Source organism: Macaca thibetana, chromosome 19 (assembly GCF_024542745.1).
Source record: "Macaca thibetana thibetana isolate TM-01 chromosome 19, ASM2454274v1, whole genome shotgun sequence".
Lineage (NCBI taxonomy): Eukaryota > Metazoa > Chordata > Mammalia > Primates > Cercopithecidae > Macaca > Macaca thibetana.
Window position 1 is genome coordinate 39,676,748 of NC_065596.1, and position 20,271 is coordinate 39,697,018.

At 55.6% G+C, this 20,271-nt stretch overlaps 3 protein-coding genes across 5 annotated transcripts in view; all 3 read left to right on the top strand.

Annotated features, from left to right (window-relative positions):
- The first annotated feature begins 167 nt into the window (after positions 1 to 167).
- Positions 168 to 10,964, top strand: USF2 (upstream transcription factor 2, c-fos interacting). 3 transcript variants are annotated; one of them, XM_050768803.1, is made up of 10 exons: positions 168 to 373; positions 645 to 691; positions 780 to 898; positions 1,026 to 1,226; positions 1,660 to 1,810; positions 1,933 to 2,020; positions 2,290 to 2,348; positions 9,842 to 9,936; positions 10,090 to 10,218; positions 10,311 to 10,964. In XM_050768803.1, exons 1-10 carry the CDS (start codon positions 312 to 314, stop codon positions 10,398 to 10,400), a joined length of 1,041 nt encoding a protein of 346 aa, XP_050624760.1. In that variant the 5' UTR covers positions 168 to 311; the 3' UTR covers positions 10,401 to 10,964. The 3 variants fall into 3 exon arrangements, with proteins under 3 accessions (XP_050624760.1, XP_050624761.1, XP_050624759.1); XM_050768804.1 differs by having other exon boundaries at positions 269 to 373; positions 1,026 to 1,145; XM_050768802.1 differs by having other exon boundaries at positions 269 to 373; positions 10,090 to 10,459.
- Positions 8,638 to 20,271, top strand: part of MAG (myelin associated glycoprotein) — a 37,537-nt gene continuing 25,903 nt past the window's right edge. The window contains exon 1 of the mRNA XM_050768747.1: positions 8,638 to 8,661. The gene's annotated coding sequence lies outside the window, so the exon portion shown is untranslated. The remainder of the gene's footprint in view (positions 8,662 to 20,271) is intronic.
- Positions 13,502 to 16,265, top strand: HAMP (hepcidin antimicrobial peptide). Its single transcript, XM_050768859.1, has 3 exons — positions 13,502 to 13,823; positions 15,911 to 15,970; positions 16,060 to 16,265. Exons 1-3 carry the CDS (start codon positions 13,734 to 13,736, stop codon positions 16,162 to 16,164), a joined length of 255 nt encoding a protein of 84 aa, XP_050624816.1. The 5' UTR covers positions 13,502 to 13,733; the 3' UTR covers positions 16,165 to 16,265.

Sequence of the window (20,271 nt, forward strand, 5' to 3'; positions counted from 1 at the left end):
GCGCGGCGTCCCGGAGCCTCGGGCCGCCCGGAGCCGGCGGGCGGGTGGAGGCGGAGGCGGCGGCGGCTGCAGCGGCTGCAGGAGCGGCGGCGGCTGCGGCGGCGGCGGCGGCATCTCCTCCTCACATGACCCCACTGTTTGTCCCCGTGATCAGCGCGAGCGGCTCCCGTATCTCCTCCGTCCCCTCCTGCCGCGCGGCGTGAGCGCCGGGCTCCGGGCCCCCCCGGCCGCCCGCCCCCCCTCCCCTCCCTCCCTCCCCTCCCCTCCCCCCCCCCCCGGGCCCCGCGCCCCCCCCGCCCCCCCCCCCCCCCATGGACATGCTGGACCCGGGTCTGGATCCCGCTGCCTCGGCTACCGCTGCTGCCGCCGCCAGGTAAGATCCCCGGCCTGGCCGTGCCCCCGCGCCCCGGCCCCGGCCCCGCGGCCTGCAGGCCGGGGCCGCCATGATCCCGAGCGGCCGCGGGCCCGGCTCAAAATGGAGGCCGCCGAGGCGGGGGGGGACCCGGCGTCTCCCGCCCCCGGACCCCGGCCCCGGCAGCGCCCCCGGCCTCAGGCGCAGCCGGGAGGGACGGGGGCCCTGCAGCTGGGCACGGGGGCGGGGGCGCGAGCCGCGCTGATCCCGCTCCCTCCTGTGCCCCCGGCAGCCACGACAAGGGACCCGAGGCGGAGGAGGGTGTCGAGCTGCAGGAAGGTGAGTGTTTGCGGGGCCGGCCGCGCCCGGGGAGGGCTGGGGGCGCCCGGCGCGGCCGTGATCGTGCCCCGACCCTCCTCGGCCCCAGGCGGGGACGGCCCAGGAGCGGAGGAGCAGACAGCGGTGGCCATCACCAGCGTCCAGCAGGCGGCGTTCGGCGACCACAACATCCAGTACCAGTTCCGCACAGAGACAAATGGAGGACAGGTGAGCTGCGGGCCGCGAGGGCGGGCGAGCGAGCGAGCGAGCGAGCGGGCGGGCGGGCGGGCGGGCGCGCCGGGAAGGCTCGGACCTGGCCCCAGCGCCGGCCTCGCCGCTCTGCCGCCCCCTGCAGGTGACATACCGCGTAGTCCAGGTGACTGATGGTCAGCTGGACGGCCAGGGCGACACGACTGGCGCCGTCAGCGTCGTGTCCACCGCTGCCTTCGCGGGGGGGCAGCAGGCTGTGACCCAGGTGGGTGTGGACGGGGCAGCCCAGCGCCCGGGCCCCGCCGCTGCCTCTGTGCCCCCAGGTCCTGCAGCGCCCTTCCCGCTGGTAGGTGCCCTGCCACCCCTGGACGGGGGGTGGAGAGGGGACACTGGCTCTGCTCTTGGGGATCCCCGGGGGTGGGGCAGGTGTCGCCCAGGAGATGCTGCCTTCAAGCCTCAGGCTGCATGGGGTCAGATCCCTCTTGTGCACCTTGAAACCTGGGGACGGTGCTCTTGGAATTTTTTTTTTCTGCAAAATGGGAATGATGTGTCTAAGAGGAAAGTTTCTTAGAGTGCAAAACGGATTGGCTCAGCAAGTGATCGCTGACCTCCTGCCATGTTCCAGGGCTGTCTGAGACACAGGACAGAATGCTACTCGCAGAAGGAGTCCCCACTCCTGTTAATTGCGGAGAATGCAGTAAACCCCGAGCACAGCAATGAGGGGACCGGATAGAGGAACAGAGAAAGCTAAGGGTAGTCTCTGTCCTCCTACTCCCCAGGCTGTGATCCAAAATCCCTTCAGCAATGGTGGCAGCCCTGCGGCCGAGGCTGTCAGCGGGGAGGCACGATTTGCCTATTTCCCAGCGTCCAGTGTGGGAGATACTACGGCTGTGTCCGTACAGACCACAGACCAGAGCTTGCAGGCTGGAGGTGAGGAGAGGAAGAAGCCAGGTTGGCAGGTGGGGGAGGCAGCGGGCCCAGCAGGGAGGGAAGCCCCTGCAACCAGTTCTGACTTCACCCTGTCTTGCCACTAACCCCCACTATCCCTGCAGGCCAGTTCTACGTCATGATGACGCCCCAGGATGTGCTTCAGACAGGAACACAGAGGACGATCGCCCCCCGGACACACCCCTACTCTCCGTATGTGCAGGGGACACCAGGCGGGCCTGGCATTGGAACTGAAGGGAGGGGTTTCTGGAGTAGAAGCTGGGCAGTTAGCATGAAGCGGGCACATGGTGTAATTTTTTTTTCTTTGCCTGTTTCTGCTTCTTTAGTGCACATAAAGTATCATCTCGTTTCTGCACACGGATTTACCTGAAAAAGATAATTTTTAAGTCTAATACTTAACAAATGCTTGGGCAAACAAATCTGTGATAATACATGCCCCTTTTTTTTCCCTCCTTTTCTAGAAAAATTGATGGAACCAGAACACCCCGAGATGAGAGGAGAAGAGCCCAGCACAATGAAGGTGAGGACAAGGTGTGGCTCCGGGTCCCCCCTGACCACCGCCCTCACAGGCTCAGCCAGCCCCGGGGTGTGGAGTGACAGAGAGGGAAGCCACTCCTGGCAGGCCACAAGTGCTCCAGAGGGCTTTGCTGGACGCTGTAAAGGTAGAAAGTGAGCAACGAGGGGAGAGTACAGTGTCAGAAATAGAGGGACAGGGAGTGTGAACTGGAACTGGCCATGTGTCCACCCGGCTGGTGATCTTGAATTCATGGCCCACATCTAAGATGGTGGATTTCACGTTCCCATACGGATTGCCTGCCCCACTTGAAAATTTGGGCTGACCGGGCTCACCTGAGCTGACCTTTCCATGTGGCAGCTGTCATGCTCACATCCCTCATTCCCATGCCTGCCTGGCCTCCAGAAGTAGGTCTGTTCCCCCAGAGAGCACATCTGAGGCAGAAACTGCATGAAGCTCTGCCTCTGGCTGCCTAAGGCCGGAGCATCCTGCCCTTTCCCGAAACACCAAGTCTCACCTCAGGTCATTTGGCCTTCGACACTGTCCCCTCGCCCCCACCCCGCCTGTCAGTAGCCACTGTAGTGGGCACAGCAGCGTGCAAGTGCCAGGGGAGTGCTTATACCCAAACAACCATCATTCAACAAATATTTACTGCCCATGGGTTCTGGGCCGAGCGGCACAAGCCCTGTGCCAGGTCTGGAGTCTGGCCTGGAGCGTTGGGGAGGCTCGAAGGCCGGCGGGCTCATGTCTCACGGGTCTCGTGGGACATTGATGGGGAGTGGGCTGGGGTGAGGCTTCCCCAGGGAGAGGGGAGTTTGGGTCAGGTTACTTTGTGGGGTGCTGGTTTGGTTGTGGGAGAAGTTCCATCTGGAATGCCTCAGGAGGGAAGATCGGGAAGATCAGGAAGGCCTTAAATGCCTGAGTGAGGCGCTGAATCTCAGTCCTAACGGTGGCCATGGGGCTGGGGTCTGTGGCCCAGGTCGTTGTGTTCTGAGCAGTTCCTCTCTGAGTTCAGGCATTCATTCAGCGTGTGCATACTACGGCCAGCCCCCGTTTTGCGTCTTCAGATATGGCAGTGCAGCAGGTAATAGGCCAGACGAGGTCTCAGCTCTCTGTGCGTGTTCTGGTGGGAGAGATGGGAGTCATACACAGCCAAAGCAGGCATCAGGCAGCACAGGAAGGAGAGGAAAGCTGGGGAAGGAGGTGGCGGGTGATGGCGGCATGGCACTGTGCTCTGAAGGGCTCTTCGAGAGGTGACATTGAAGCAGAGTCCTGAAGGGACCTGAGGGAAGGGGCCTGTTGAGAACCTCAGGAGAGTGCTGGGCAGAGGGAAGAGCTAGGACACAGGCCAGGCCCTGAACCGGGACCGCCGTGGTGTGTCTGCAGAAGAGCAGAATTCAGGAAAAGAAAGAGGAAGTCGGCGCAGTGGAGGGGGCTGCCCAGGCCAGATGGTGGAGGACCTTGGAAGAAGTCCCTAGTGTGGCTGTCTGGACTCCTATGGTTTTATTCCAGGGTGATGAGAAGCCAGCGGAGGGGTTTGTGCGTGGAGGCTGCTGGCAATGGTGGTGGGAAGAGGCTGGGAGATAGGACACCACTCAGGTGTCAGGCCTGAGACAGGGCAGGGGTTGAGGGGAATGGGGGGAGGACTCCATGGCTGGAGAGTCAGGATTTCGTGCTGAACTCCCCTCCATGCTTGGAAGGGAAGGGGTGCATCTGAGCTTGGTTTTGGGATGCAGTGAGTTTGAGGGGCCCCCAGAGCAGCCCCCACGCTACCACTTACCTATGGTGGGGCATCAGGGTGGTTCTTAATCTCCGTGTCTGTCTCCCCACTGTGAAATGCTGGAAGCACGGCTGCCTCCGACACCTGGTGGGGATGCAGTGAGTCGAGGTGGCCACACAGGCTGAGGAGAGGACTCGGGACCCTCCCACCCCACTCTCACCCCTGCCTCTCCCTCGGTTAATGTGACTCCAGGCAGTCTTGAGACTTTCTGTCCTTGTGAAGCAGTCTTCGTCACCTGCCCACTTTTCCAGCCCCGTCCTGTCTGCTTTCTGACTTGCAGAGCATCTGCCCCATCTGCTCATCCTCCCAGTACCCTCGGCCGTCTGGCTCATGGCTCTACCAAAACAGCTCCACTCAGGTCACCCATGGTGACCCCATTGCCACATCAGCTGGCCTCCTTTGCTGTCTGGGCTCCAAGCATCTGACGCTGCCTGCTTCCCTCTGTTCCTTTCTGGAATCTTCCTTTCCTGCACCCTCTCTGATTCTCCTGTGATCTTTGCCTCTCCTGCCCCACTGTTAACAATGAAATTTCCAGGGCTCTCCCCGTTCCAAGTGAGTAGGTGGGGGTGCCGGGAATCTGTGTTTTCCATCAGCTCTTCAGGTGATTTGTCATAGTGGACAAGTTGAGAAACTGCTTTAGCTGCGAGTGTTTCTTTTGTTTTTGAGAAGGGGGTCTCACTCTGTCACCCAGGCTGGAGTACAGTAGCACAATCACAGCTCACTGCAGCCTTGACCTCCCAGGCTCAAGCAGTCCTCCCACCTCAGGCTTCTGAGTGGCTGGGACCACAGGCAGGTGCCATCACATGGGGTCATTTTTTTTTATCTGTAGAGTGGAGGTCTTGCTATGCTGCCCAGGCTCGTCTTGAACTTCTGGCCTCAGGCAGTCCTCCAGCCTTGGCTACAGGCCTGAGCTGCCACGCCCAGTCTTGCTGGTGTTTCATAAGGTCCAGCCCCTCTTCCGTCGGCCTCAGGTGTATGATGTGTGAGGCCCAGCGACAGGCTTGGAAGCTCTTGGTCAGTATCCCCCAAACTCCGTTCCCACTTGTAGGTGGTCCTCTTTCTTCTTGGTTCCAGAAGAGTGTGTGACTCACAAAAAGTTGAGGACTGTTCCTTGATGTCCTCCCAGGCTTTGCCCACCACCTGGCTCCTGGTAATGCAAGGAACTGTGTTTCCATCCCATTCCATTCCTCTCACTGCAACTCCAGCCCCACATTCTGAACTACCCATTCAAGATTTCCATCTTCGGACATCCCTGTAATGCCTCCAACTCAATTCGCCCAAAACAGAATGTGCCATCTCCCCTCTCCAAAGGCTCTCATGCAACATTCCTCTTTGCAGAGCAGCAAAAGCTACCCCTGTCACAACTGCCCAAGCCAGAAACTTAAGACCAGAGCCGCTTTCAGCCCTGCCCTCTTCTTCCCTTATGGCCACAAACCCCAAGTTTCTGTTCTATGGTGAGTTTCAGATCCGCTTCTCTCACTTCTTTTTCCCTCCTTCCCACCACTTCTTGGTACCGCAGGAGATCATCCCAGTGTCACAAACTCAAATGCCTGCAGGGGCCTGAGGGAGGGAGGTGCACTTGGCATGTGGCTGGGCGTGGTGGCTTACACCTGGAATCCCAGCACTTTTGGGATTACATTTTGGCCAAGACAGGCGGATCACTTGAACCCAGGAGTTTGAGACCATCCTAGGCAATGTGGCAGAACCCTGTCTCTACCAAAAAAAATTTAAAAATTAGCCAGGCCTGGTGGTACATGCCTGTAACAATCCCAGCTACTTGGGAACCTGTGGTGGGAGGGTGACTTGAGCCCGGGAGATGGAGGTTGCAGTGAGCTGATTTTACACTCCAGCCTGAGCAACAGACCCAGACCCTGTCTCAGAAAAAAATAGGAAAGGGTGTGGGGGGCCCCCAATGATCTGGGGCACGTGTGTCCTGCCTGAAGGGTGGCCCTTGCCCAGTACCTTCCCCTTGCTGCCCTGTCAGAATCTAGGGCCACTGTTGTCAGAAACTCTGAGAAGCCAGAAATCGAGACTTCTATGTGAAATCTGATTTTTAGGTGCCAGATTGGATTGCTTCTTCCGTTTCACTGATTTCTGCTCTTAATGTTACTAATTCATGCTTCTGCTCACTTTGTTGTTTTGTTTGTTTTTTTGTTTTGAAACGGAATCTTGCTGTGTCACAGGGTGCAATCTCAGCTCATTGCAACCTCCGTTTCCGGGGTTCAAGTGATTCTCCTGCCCCAGCCTCCCAAGTAGCTGGGACTACAGGTGCCCGCTGTCACACCCAGCTAGTTTTTGTATTTTTAGTAGAGATGGGGTTTCACCATGTTGGCCAGGCTGATCTTGAACTCCTGGCCTCAGGTTATCCACCTGCCTGGGCCTCCCAAAGTGCCGGGATTACAGGAGTGAGCCGCTGCACCCGGCCCCTTCTACTCACTTTGGATTCAGTTTGCTAGGTTTTGTGCTTTGGCTCCCCTGGCATGACCCAACCCTGGCTTTTTAAGGTTTTTTTTTTTTTTTCAATTTTCTACTAAAATCTTTATTTTACAGGATTTATGTTTCACAGCAGGGATTGAGATGATTCTTAAGCTTTGTCTTTGCCTAACAGCATTTAGAGTTGCCAGTTCACTCCAACATCACTTTAGCTACATCCCACTGGGATGTGTTGTGTTTTTGTTATTCAGTTTAAAGTATTTTCCAATTTTCCTTGTGATTTATTCTTTGACCTTTCTGTTATTTGGAGGCAGATTGCTTAATTTCCAAATATTTGTGGGTTTTCCAGATATCTTTTTGTTACTGATTTTTAATTTCTGTTATGGTCAGAGAACATACTCTGTATGATTTCAGTTCCTTGAAATTTGATGAGACTTACCCGACGGGCCTGAATGTGTCCTAGCTTGGCGGAAGCTTCTGGGGCATTGATGAGGACAGGTGTCTGCTGCCGTCAGGCAGAATGTCCCCCCAGGTCAGTGAGGTCAGGCTGGTTAAGTGTTCAGGTTTTCTATTCTGATTTTTTTGTTTGTTTGTTTACTTGTTCTACCAATCATTGAGAAGGATGTCCGTGTCTCTCACTATGTTTGTGGATTTGTCCATTTCTTTCTTCAGTCCTGGAAGGTTTCGCTTCTGAATTTTCTCTTTTTTTTTTTTTTGAGCCAGAGTCTCTCTCTGTCACCCAGGCTAGAGTGCAATTGGGTTCAAGCAATTCTCATGCCTCAGCCTCCCAAGTCCCTAGGATTATAGGCGCACACCACTATGCCTGGCTAATTTTTGTATTTCTAGTAGAGCCGGGGTTTCGCCATGTTGGCCAGGCTAGTTTCGAACTCCTGGCCTGATGTGATCCGCCCTCCCAAAGTGCTGGGATTACAGGCGTGAGCCACCCCGCCTAGCCTCTGAATTTTAAGTGTCCTATGGAGTTACTGAAGTGCTTCTGTGGAATGAACGTGGCCTTGGTCCTGTATTTCAAATGTGCCATGATGGTGTTCCGAAGCCACAGGCTGGACAGCATCACCACCTGCTGAAGTCAGGGCCTAGACTCAAGGGCCTGGGCCTCTAGAGGAGAATCTGAAATTCACTATAGAACAGAGCACCTTGGTCCTGATGTGCGAGCAGACCACGCAAGGCCTTGACAACCGATCTTTACAACCTCTTCCCACCCCTGCACACCTTGAAATGGTTTTCAAGCCAACATTTCTGGGATCTTCCCACCTGCCTGCCTTAGAGCCCTTCTCTCAGGAACCAGCCCAAATGTTTCCTGGATCTCTGAGGATTCGTCCCACCCCCATTCCCGTGCAGAGGCCATGGCTCGGCGCCTGGCGTTCCCAAGGCACTTTGTACCGTCTTCAGTGGTGACACAAATGCTATGGGATTAGTGCCACCTGCCCACAGTGGTGTTGCGGGTGCCAACGGGGCACAGTGGGGCTGCTTCCACCCTGGACCCCGGCCTGGCGGAGGGCCTGGCATACAGTAGGGCAGACAGTAGGTGTGTAAGAAGTAAACGCGCGCTGGAGAGGATGTAGCTGCAGCCGGCGCCCAGTCCTTGAGAGGGCTGAGGGAAGGCAGAGGCCAAAACAAGGCCATCTGCCGAGTTCCTCCACGGACCCCTGGGCGAGGAGCGCTCTGCTGGGGACTGTGCCAGCGGTGTCTCCGGGCTTGGACTGTCAGCTCCGCTGCTGCTTTTGGCCAGAGTTCCCAAAGGCAGGTGTGGCTGTCTTTGGTGGGAGGGTTCGGCGCACCGTGATAGTAACAGGGGAGCAAGCACTCGCTGAACCCAGTGCAGGGCCTGGACCGTGCTCCATAGCGAGCTCTGATCTTCGGGTATTGGTTTTGGAGGAAAGAGGGAGCTCAAGGGTGGAAGAGGGGCCAGGGAAGAGTGGTCACGGTGGGAGGAGGAAAGTCCATGTCATTCGGGGGGTTTGTCACTCGGGCCTGAGTGGGAGGCACAGGAGGCAGGGAGAGGCCAGTCAGCGGCACACGGCCACAGCCCAGAGGGGTTTGCCGATGGGTGGGTTCAGCCTTCTCGAGGGAACGGCGGGGCCGGGGAGCAGCTGATCTCCGGGTGTGAGGGTAATGGGCAGGCTGTGGCCCACCCCTCCTTCTCAGGCTCACTGGACCCCAGGCTGGTATCCCATCACCATTATCCAAGGCTTTGAAAAGATTCCCGGCCTTCCTGCCGCTTCCGCCCTAGCTATAGGCTTTGTTCCCCGCCGCCAATGCCACAGACAGCATGGGCCACCCTGGCAGGGGGCTGGGGTTCCGTGGGGTAGGAAATGGGGGTAGCTGAGCGTTCTTTCCTGTCCCCACGGTGCCTGGTGCTGGGGCTTGGCAGGCGGTGAAGGGTTGGGACAGCCTGGCTTTAGCAGGCCCTGGGTCAGGGGTCTCAGGCTCCGTGGCACACAGACCCCAGGCAGGTATCAGGACGGCATGTGGCCAGAGACAGGCTTGTGCTCTGTCTGGGGACAGCTGCTACCCGGCCGACACAGTTGGCGTGAGATTGTGGAGTTTTATGGAGTAAAATCACAAATCTGGGTTTTTTAAGTAAAATCTTCTATAAGTTGCCATCTCTGGCCTTCAGCATAGGGTTTGTGTCTTTCCTGGCCTTGTGGGCCAGGCCTGGGAACTGCAAATACCAGTTGGGATCTGCCATTACCCTGTGGAAGGATTTTAAGCAGGGGTGAAACATGGTCAGACTTGGAATTAGAGATGAGTTAAAAAACAAAATCACAGTGCCCAGAGTCTCTGGGGAGACTGGAGAATCCAGTGCAGGGGCCACGGGAGCCAGTGAGGGGCACTAGTCCTGCGAAGAGCGGCTCTGCCCATCCCTGCCTCCCAGTACGTGCCCACTGTGACCAGAGCTCCATTTCTCAAAAGAAGCCAGTGACGCCAATTACCATGAGATATTTCCTTATTCTTAACTGTCGATTCAAATTTGTACAAGTGTGACGGGGCAGGCCCGTAAAACGAACTCAAAGTGCCTGACCTTTGACGCCCGTCCTAAAAGCGTGTGTGGCACTGGAGGGCCCAGGTTTCTTTGTTCCTCTTGAGAAGCTGGGGTGGGGGCCGGCTGGGCTCAGGGTGCGGCCCCTCACTTCCCAGGGCTGTGGTCTCAGTGGGGCCTGCGCTGTGCCTGGGTGTCCTTGGGCTGAGCCTCTGCCCTGTGAGGACGGCCGCTCGGGCACGAGCCCTGTCAGCGAAGCCGTGGCTGTGGCTCTGTTTCCCGCAGTGGAGCGGAGGCGAAGGGACAAGATCAACAACTGGATCGTCCAGCTTTCGAAAATCATTCCAGACTGTAATGCAGACAACAGCAAGACGGGAGCGGTGAGCATCCCGGACCCTTAGTGGCTGCGGTGGGCCTGGCCCCCAACCCTTGCATGCAGAAAGTCCAACTGCCATGGGGCTCAGGAGTCTTCCCTGGGGTGGAGGCCAGTGGGTGGTGCACGCCCTAAGGCTCCTGGTCCCCTCGCCCCCCAGAGTAAAGGAGGGATCCTGTCCAAGGCCTGCGATTACATCCGGGAGTTGCGCCAGACCAACCAGCGCATGCAAGAGACTTTCAAAGAGGCCGAGCGGCTGCAGATGGACAACGAGCTCCTGAGGCAGCAGGTGGGTGCAGGGCCTGGAGCGGGTCGGGGCCCAGGAGCCCCACATGCAAGGCGCTGGCCCTCAGCTCCCTTGTCCTCCGTCGTGTCCGCCAGATCGAGGAGCTGAAGAATGAGAACGCCCTGCTTCGAGCCCAGCTGCAGCAGCACAACCTGGAGATGGTGGGCGAGAGCACCCGGCAGTGACGCCCGCCGCCACCGCGCAGCCGCCGCCGCCCACGCCGGCCTCTGCTGCCCCTTTCCCCAGCCCTTAGCACAGAGAGGGACACACGCCCCTCCCCCAGCTGCGTTTTTTTATAGTAGATTTTTAACAAAAAACGGGGAGAAATAATGGATTTCTGTGGATACAGTGCCCACCACCCTCCTCCACTTGGAAACGGTATCCTCCCTCCCCATCCATCTGTCTGTCGCCCTTCTCCCGGCCCTCACTAAGCCCCGGCACTTCTAGTGGTCTCACCTGGAGGCAAGAGGGAGGGGGACAGAGGCCCTTCCGCGTCCCGCTGCCTCCTGCTCTCTGGAGGTACTGAGACAGGGTGCTGATGGGAAGGAGGGGAGCCTTTGGGGGGCCACCCGGGGCCTGGACCTATGCAGGGAGGCCACGTCCCACCCCACCTCTTGTTTCTGGGTCCCTGCTCCCCTTTGGGTGTGTGTGTGTGTTTTAATTTTCTTTATGGAAAAATTGACAAAAAAAATAGAGAGAGAGAGGTATTTAACTGCAATAAACTGGCCCCATGTGGCCCCCGCCTTGTCTGCTTGTGTGTCTGTCCATCTCGGGAACGGGGAGGGGCTTGGGGTCTACAGAGCTCCACGCGGCATGGTTCCGCCGTTGTGCACATGGCTGTGTGCAGTCCCTGCCAGCTGCACCACCTGGTACCCAGTGGTTGGTTGGATGGATGAAGGAATTAGGGAATGAATGTCCCCTTTGAGGCCCTAGGCATGCATGAGGGTGTGGGGAGCTGGGGTCAAGGACATGTCCCATGTTGGAGGAGAGGCGGGGGTCTCCGTGTCAGCAGTTCTGAAAACACAACCAGCCCCTGGCCCTACTCTGCTGGGCTGAAGCCCTCCCCTCTGCACCAGCCAATAGTGGGGCCCGGCCTTGAGCCCCTCACCCCCAGGAAGGGCAGATGGCCAGGGCGCCAAGCTTGGCCCGTCAGCCTGTCGCCTTGCACCGAGGCTCTGGCGCCTGTGCTGTGACCCCTGCCCCTGCTGATGATGAAACCTGTCCTGAGCTGAGATGCAGTGATGCCTGGTAGGGCTGGGGGCTGCTGCCGAGTCCCCGGGTGAGCACGCCCCTATTCACTGGACCCTGCCGCATCCTGCAGCCCCCTTCAACTCCATCCACTCCCAGGAGCTGGGCCTGCCACTCTGCTCAACTTGTGGCGCTCCATGCTCTGCCTTTCCTCCCAAATGTCCTCCCCCCAATCGTCTCTTGCCTCAAGAGTCCTGTCTCTGTTTCCTAGCTATTCCCATCTGAGGCCATCTTTATTCGTTTAGTTTTTAGAGATAGGGTCTCACTCTGTCACCCAGGCTAGAGCGCAGTGGCGCACGATCACGGCTCACTGGAGCCTTGACCAACTACAGGTGCATAGCACCACAGTCAGGCTTTTGTACCGATGGGGTCGCGCTTTGTTCCCCAAGCTGTGACAAGAGGAACTTCCCACGTGGTGTGGATGAGGAGGCAGATGGCAGGGCCTGTCCATTTCTGTGCCTGAGTGGGCCTTGGCAGCGGTTCAGCAGTCAGGAAGAAGTGTTCACTCCTCGACAGCAACATCCCCAGGCTCTGGTGACTGGGCTGACACTGGATGGCCCTGGAATGAAAAGCAAAGTGGCAAAATGTCCAAGGGCCCATCTGGAACCAAGGTTTGTGGATCCCCTGGGCCGTGTGCACCCTGAGCTCAGCCTGGTAGTGGAAAGGAATGAAGGCACTGCAGTCAGGCCGCCTGGATTCATCCCCCAGCTAGTGGTGTCCTAAGGAACCGGCTCCCCAAAAATGTCCCTGGCTTGTAGGGTTTGCCCATTTCCTGGTGTCAACACTCCCACCACTGCTGATTTCAGGGTACCGGCATGATGCCAGTGAATGAAGAGTTTCGAGATGTGCACGGTCTGCTCTGTTGAGCCAGTTCTAGCATGCCACTGTACCCTGCTGTGTTTTAGGGGAGATGGGGAAGCCTGGTGGGTAAGAGCAGAGGCCCTGGGTTCAGGCTGTCCAGGTCAGAATCCCAGCTCTACCTCTGCCTGGGCAAGCTTGGGCCATGCCGTGATCTCTGCCTTCAGTGCCTTTTCTGTAAAGTGAAGGAAATGAGTGTCCAGCGTGGAGGAGGCTCCTGAAAGGGAGTGGGGTCTGGGGAGCCCAAGCCCCTGGGGTTGGGTGACCGAGAAGGCAGCCCCTGAACACAGAGCAGAGCTGAAGGTGGGGCAGCAAGTGCTGCTGGGAGAACAGGCGGCGCAGGCTAAGTTGGTGCAGAAGTGAGTCAACACACGTGCCATCGTATAAAATGTACTCATCAGACAGCAGATGTCAGCTATTCCTCTTACTGCTATTTTATGTTTTATAGACAGGGTCTCGCTCTGTCACCCAGGCTGGAGTGCAGTCACACGATCGTAGCTCACTGCAGCCTCAACCTCCTGGGCTTAAGTGATCCTCCTGCCTCAGCCTCCCAAGTAGCTGGGACTACAGATGTGTGCCACCACGCCTGGCTAAATTTGTTTAAAAAAATTTTTTTTTGTAGAGATGGTGTCTCCCTACGTTTCCCAGGCTAGTCTTGAACTTCTGGGCTCAAGCGATCCTCCTGCCTCAGCCTCCCAAAGTGCTGGGATTACAGGCATGAGCCACCGCACTGGGCCATATTACTGCTGTCATTTATGGCCAAAAGTTTGCTCAAACATTTTCCAGTTACCAGAGACACGTCTCAAGGGTCTGACGCTGGGAAAACACCGCGTGCGGATCAGGGGCACACGCTGATGCTCGCCATGCTCAGGGCTATCCACTGTTCCCTGCCAGAACCTATACATGTGTGGTGAGAGCTTAAAGCAATGGATGCTTCCCCCAATATGCCGGACACTCCTGAGGAGCCTGGCAGCTGCTGGCCATGCCCTGTGTGCATGCAGGCGGTAGGGAAGTGGGTGAAGGAGAACGGAACCTTGATTCAGATCATCAAACTGCTTAACCGCTGAAGCAAAAGGGGTAACTTTTTCTCAATCAGCAGAATGACATCATGATGGGGAAAGGGCTCCCCAGATGGCTGGCGAGCAGTGTGTGTCTGTGACCCCGTCTGCCCCACCCCCTGAACACACCTCTGCCGGCTGAGGGTGACACAACCCTGTTCCCTGTCGCTCTGTTCCCGCTTATCTCTCCCGCCTTTTCGGCGCCACCACCTTCTTGGAAATGAGTCAGAGCAAAGGGGAGGGGGCCCAGACCACTGCCTCCCCTGGCAGGCCCCATAAAAGCGACTGTCACTGGGTCCCAGACACCAGAGCAAGCTCAAGACCTAGCAGTGGGACAGCCAGACAGACGGCACGATGGCACTGAGCTCCCAGATCTGGGCCACTTGCCTCCTCCTCCTTCTCCTCCTCGCCAGCCTGACCAGTGGCTCCGTTTTCCCACAACAGGTGAGAGCCCAGTGGCCTGGGTCCTTAGAAGGGCAGCAGGGATGGGAGAGCCAGGCCCCAGCCTAGGGCACTAGAGACACCCAAGCACTGAGTAGAGCTCAGGACAGCTCGGGGGGCTGGCAGCTGAACAGGAACCAGGCCAGGCATGGTGGCTCATGCCCAGACCACTTAAGGTCAGTTTGAGACCAGCCTGGCCAGCATGGTAAAACCCCATCTCTACTAAAAATACAAAAGTTAGCCAGGCGTGGTGGCAGGTGCCTGTAATCCCAGCTACTCGGGAGACTGAGACAGGAGAATCACTTGAACCTGCGAGGTGGAGGTTGCAAAGTGAGCTGAGATTGCACCACTGCACTCCAGCCTGGCAACTGAGCAAGACTCCATCTCCAAAAAAGAACAGAAATCGATGAAGCACCAAGTGACAGGGATTGGAAGGTCCTAATTCTGTGGGTATCTACGAAGCCCTTACGCTGTGTGGAGTCTTATTCTAGACAGTGAGGACAAGGCTATGAACAAGGTAGATGAGAGAGGAGACCTCTCATCCTGGTCAGGGAATTCGTTAAAGACTGAGGAAAACATGAACAAATAATTGTGTCTAGTACATGCTATTCATGAATCACATAACAGACGGTGGTAGAGTGACCGTGATCCATTTGCCACACAGTAAAGTCACTTTTTTGGTTTGTTTTTTAGAGACAGGGTCATGCTCTGTTGCTGAGGCTGGAATGCAGTGATGCAGTCATAGCTCCCTGCAGCCTCGACCTCCTGTGCTCAAGCAATCCTCCCACCTCAGCTTCCCAAATAGCTGGGACAGCAGGCACATGCCACGGGTGGCGGGCCCACGGCACGGTCAAGGGGCTGGCAGTCAAGCAAGTGTTTCAGGAGAAAGTGACAGTTGGCCTTCGTCTTGGAGGGTGAGAGATGGAGGCAGCAGAGACCCGAGGAGAGGACGAACTGGCATAGCCCAGGGTCAGGCTGAGCAAGAGGAGACGGTGGGACTTGGGGATAAGGCCGAGGGGTGGGCAGAGTCCCAAAGTCTTGTGGGCAACCGTACAGACGCTGACTTTTCCTTGGAGTAAAGAGGAAGCCCCCATAGGCTTTTTTTTTTTTTTTTTCTGATACAGGGTCTTGCTATGTCTTTCAGGCAGGCGTGCAATGGCATCATCTGGGCTCACTGCAACCTCCGCCTACCGTGTTCAAGCAATTCTCCTGCCTCAGCCCCCCAAGTAGCTGGGATTACAGGCACCCGCCACCACGCCCAGCTAATTTTTGTACTTTTAGTAGAGACAGGGTTTCACCATGTTGGCCAGACTGGTCTTGAACTCCTGAACTCAGGTGATCCTCCCATCTCGGCTTCCCAAAGTGCTAGGATCACAGGCGTGAGCCACTGCGCCCAGCCTCCTATAGGTTTTTTAAATGGAGAAAACCACAATCTCACTGGCCACGTTTTTTAAAAAATTAGTCTGCCAGTCGGGCACCATGGCTCACGCCTGCAATCCCAGAGTTTCAGGAGGCCAAGGTAGGAAGATCACTTGAGCCCAGGAGTTCGAGACCAGCTTCGGCAACACAACCAGACTCCATCTCTACACAAAATTTAAAAATTAGCCGGGTGTGGTGGCGTGCACCTGCTGTCCCAGCTACTCAGGAGGCTGAGGTGAGAGCATCGCTTGAGCATAGGAGGTCGAGGCTGCAGGGAGCTATGACTGTGCCACTGCACTTCAGTCTGAGCGACAGAGGGAGACTGTCTAAAAAACAAACAAAAAAAGTGACTCTGCTGTGTGGCAAATGGATTGAGGGGCAAGAATGCAGGGAGATGTGTTAGGAGGCTGGTACTGTCATCCAGGCAAGGGAAGATGATGTCCCAAAGAAGAGTAGGAGCTGTGGAAAGAGGAGGAGGCGGATCTGGGAGGTTTTTTTTTAGGAAGAGCCGCCCATGGGAAGGTGAGCAGAAGCAAGAAAGCAAGGCCCCTCCTAGGAGTCCAACTGAGCTCTGGGTTTAAACCACTTGGAGAGGAGCAGGTTGCTGGGAGCCAGTCTCAGAGGTCCGCCGGGCCCCCTGCCATCCTCAACACCCCCTTCTGCTTTCACAGACGGGACAACTTGCAGAGCTGCAACCTCAGGACAGAGCTGGAGCCAGGGCCAGCTGGACGGTGAGCACACCAGTGACGCCCTTCCCAGCCCCCTGCTCCCTCCGCATGCCCAGGTCGGTTCCCTGCTCACACTCCCTTCCTTCTCACAGCCCATGCTCCAGAGGCGAAGGAGGCGAGACACCCACTTCCCCATCTGCATTTTCTGCTGCGGCTGCTGTCATCGATCAAAGTGTGGGATGTGCTGCAGGACGTAGAACCTTCCTGCCCTGCCCCCATCCCCTCCCTTCCTTATTTATTCCTGCTGCCCCAGAACACAGGTCTTGGAATAAAACGGCTGATTCTTTTGTTTTCCAAACCAGAGTGTCTGTTGTCCTTTCTCTCTGCCAAGGGCCTGTGCTAAGAGCTTGTCCTGACCCTGCCTTGCAAGCGCCAGTGCTTGGTGGGTCATGTGGGGCTGGTGTGTCCTGGAAGTTGCCAGGAAAGTTGGTGAAGAAAATTCGTTTCTGTTCTCCCCCTTCATGTTGCAATAACGGGGGATGAAACTTAATGTTTCCTCTCCTTGAGATCTTCCTAAAACAGCCGTAGAAATCAGTGCCTATAAGGCAAGCTTGTTCCACCCGTGGGCCACATGCAGCCCAGGATGGCTTTGAATGCACCTAACACAAATTCGTAAACTTTCTTAAGGCATTATGATAATTTTTTGTGACTTTTTTTTGTTTTTCTCATCAGCTGTCATTAGTGTTAGTGTGTTTTACATGTGGCCCAAGACAATTCTTCTTCCGGTGTGGCTCAGGGAAGCCAAAACATTGGACACTACTATAAAGGTTCTCAAAGTAAGATCCGGGGACTCCTTTTGTAGGGCTCCTGAAGGTGGAAACTACTAAGACATTTTTTTTTTCTTTTTTTTTTTTTTTGGAGGCAGAGTCTCTGTCACCCAGGCTGGAGTGCAGTGGCACGATCTTGGCTCACTGCAACCTCCACCTCCTGGGTTCAAGCGATTCCCCTGCCTTAGCCTCCTGAATAGCTGGGACTACAGGCATGCGCCACCAAGCCCGGCTAATTTTTGTATTTTTAGTAGAGATGGGATTTTACCATGTTGTCCAGGCTGGTCTTGAACTCCTGACCTCAAGTGATCCACCCATCTCAGTCTCCCAAAGTGCTGAGATTACAAGCGTGAGCCACCACGCCCGGCCTACAAAGATGTTTATTTGCCTTTTTCACCGTGGTTCTCTCATGAGTATACAATGGAGTTTCCAGGAGGCTCCGTGACACCTGATGGCATCATCACCAGATGGCTAATGGATTGTGTGCTGGTGTATCTCATGCTTTTAAATGTCCCAGTTTCTAGCCCAATGCGGTTACATGGTCCCAGCTACTCAGGAGGCTGAGGTGGGAGGATCGCTAAAGACTGGGAGTTCCAGAAGAAGACTCGGTGTCAAAAAAGAAAAAAGTCGGGCAACCAAAATGAGAGTGATACAGCTTTTAAGAATGGGAGGAGACAGGGACAGTGATTCATGCCTACAGCACTTTGGGTGGCTGAGGCAGGTGGATCACTTGAGGTCAGGAGTTCAAGACCAGCCTGGCCAACATGGTGAAACACCATCTCTACAAAAATTAGCCAGGCATGGTGGCATGTGCCTATAATCCCAGCTAGTCAGGAGGCTGAGGCAGGAGAATCACTTGAACCCTGGAGGTGGAGGTTACAGTGAGCCAAGATAGCACTGCTGCACTTCAGCCTGGGTGATGGAGTGAGACCCTGTCTCAAAAAAAAAAAAAAAAAAAAGGCCGGGCGCGGTGGCTCAAGCCTGTAATCCCAGCACTTTGGGAGGCCGAGGCGGGCGGATCACAAGGTCAGGAAATCGAGACCACAGTGAAACCCCGTCTCTACTAAAAATACAAAAAAAAAAATTAGCCGGGCGCGGTGGCGGGCGCCTGTAGTCCCAGCTACTCAGGAGGCTGAGGCAGGAGAATGGCGGGAACCCGGGAGGCGGAGCTTGCAGTGAGCCGAGATCGCGCCACTGCACTCCAGCCTGGGCAACAGCGTGAGACTCCGTCTCAAAAAAAAAAAAAAAAAAAAAAAAGAAAGAAAGAAAAAAAAAAAAAAAGAATGGGCAGGAACTCAGTGTCTTGTGGAGGTGAACCATATTCCTATATGTTTCACGTGCAAAGTGCGCCCTTCCTGGAAGAATACAACTTAAGATGCTCTCATGTAACAATCCCCTGTATCTCGCTCATTCACTACACCTGGATGGCCTCTGAAGGCCGTGGCCCTCACACCTTTCCGTCTTGGGACCCCTTTACGTTGTGAGAAATTATTGAGGACTCCAAAAAGCTCTTGTTGAAGTGGGCTATACCTCTAGTTGCCTGATGTATTAGAAACTGAAACTGCGAAAATATTTCTATTATTTATTTATTTATTTATTTTCGAGACAGGGTCTCACTCTGTCGCCCAGGCTGGAGTGCAGTGGTGCGATCTCGGCTCACTGCAACCTCCACCTCCCAGTTTCTAGTGGTTCTCCTGCCTCGGCCTCCTGAATAGCTGGGACTACAGGCGCCCGCCACCTTGCCTGGCTAATTTTCATGTTTTGAGTAGACACAGGGTTTCACCATGTTGGCCAAGCTCGTCTTAAATGCCTAACCTCAAGTGATCCACCCGCCTCGGCCACTCAAAGTGTTGTGATTACAGGCGTGAGCCACCGTGCCCAGCCCGCCCACATTTGATAGAAACAGAGATAGGAGCTGTATTTCACCGTCTTCTTAGCTCCTAGGAAGCAACAGCTCTCACTTGGTGGTAAAGGGCATTGGTCATTCAGCCTCAATGTTGGGTGTGGGCAGAGAGTGGGAAGGCCCAGGCTTGGCGGGAGAGGGCTCCAAGACACGGCCGCCGCGCCCAAGGCAGGCAAACCTGGCTAGAGCTTCTGATTTCGTCAAGAGAAGGTGGGAATACCTATTTTTATTTGCGATTTCTTGCTTTTACAGTATTGGCAACTGAGCAAAGGAATTTGTCTTTTTACATTAACATTCTGTGAGCCAAACTAAGCCCAGCTGGGAGCCAAATGAGTCCCGGTGCACCACCAACGTCTGCCTTCGCTTTGGAATCCACGGAGGCTTGTCCTCTGGGAGGGGAGGTTAGGGAGAGGGGAGTTGTGGTGAGCTTGGCTTCTTATGAGCTATAACATCATGCATGCATCTTCTTCGTATCCGGAGCTCCACCTCCTCATCCGTATTTTTTATTTTATTTTTTTAGTCTGGGTCTTGCTCCATAGCCCAGGTTGAAGTGTAATGGTGTGATCATGGCTCACTGCAGCCTTGACCTCCTGGGCTCAAGCAATCCTCCCACCTCTGCCTCCTGAGTAGCTGGGACCACAGGTGCCTATCGCCACACCCCGCTAAAGTTTTGTATTTTGTGTAGAGATGTGGATCTGGCTGTGTTGCCCAGGTGGGTCTCAAACTCATGGCCTCAAATGATCCTCCCACTTCAGCCTCCCAAAATGCTGGGACTACAGGTGTGATCCGCCATGCCTGGCCTCTCCTTACCTTTAAAAGAACAGAAGCCCTGGGCGCAGTGGCTCACGCCTGTAATCCCAGCACTTTGGGAGGCTGAGGCAGGTGGATCACCTGAGGTCAGGAGTTTGAGACCAGCCTGGCCAACATGGTGAAACCCCATCTCTACTGAAAATACAAAAATTAGCCGGGCGTGTTGGCACACACCTAAAAATAATCTCAGCTACTCAGGAGGCTGAGGCAGGAGAATCACTTGAACCCGGGAGGCAGAGGTTGCACTGAGCCAAGATCATGCCACTGCACTCCAGCCTGGGTGACAGAACGAGACTCCATCTCAAAAACAAAAACAAAAACAAAAACAAAAAACAAAAAAAACCACAGAAGCGTCTGTACAGGACTTAGCTTATCTGGCTCTAGAGTTGCTCAACAAAGGGGATGAGTGTGAAATTGCTTTGGAAACTGTCCAGTGCTTCCTCAATGTAAAGGATTCATATTGACAGGGGATGGTGGAGGCCTCCCTCCTGGTTGGTGGGAAACCCGAAATCAGGAATTACACTTAATGACATGGGGTGCTCTTCTCTCCCGAGCAAGCAGTTCTCTGGGGTGGTCCTAGAGAGACGGGAGAACATATAAAGCAGAGATACTCAAACTTCAGCGTGCTCAAAATCTCCTGGAGGGCCTGTAAAAATGCAGATGGGGCCAGGTGCAGTGGCTCAAGCCTGTAATCCCAGCACTTTAGGAAGCTGAGGCTGGAGGATCACTTGAGGCCAGGAGTTCGAGACCAGCCTGGCCAACACGGTGAAAGCCCGCCTCTACTAAAAATACAAAAATTAGCTGGATGTGGTGGTGGTGGTACA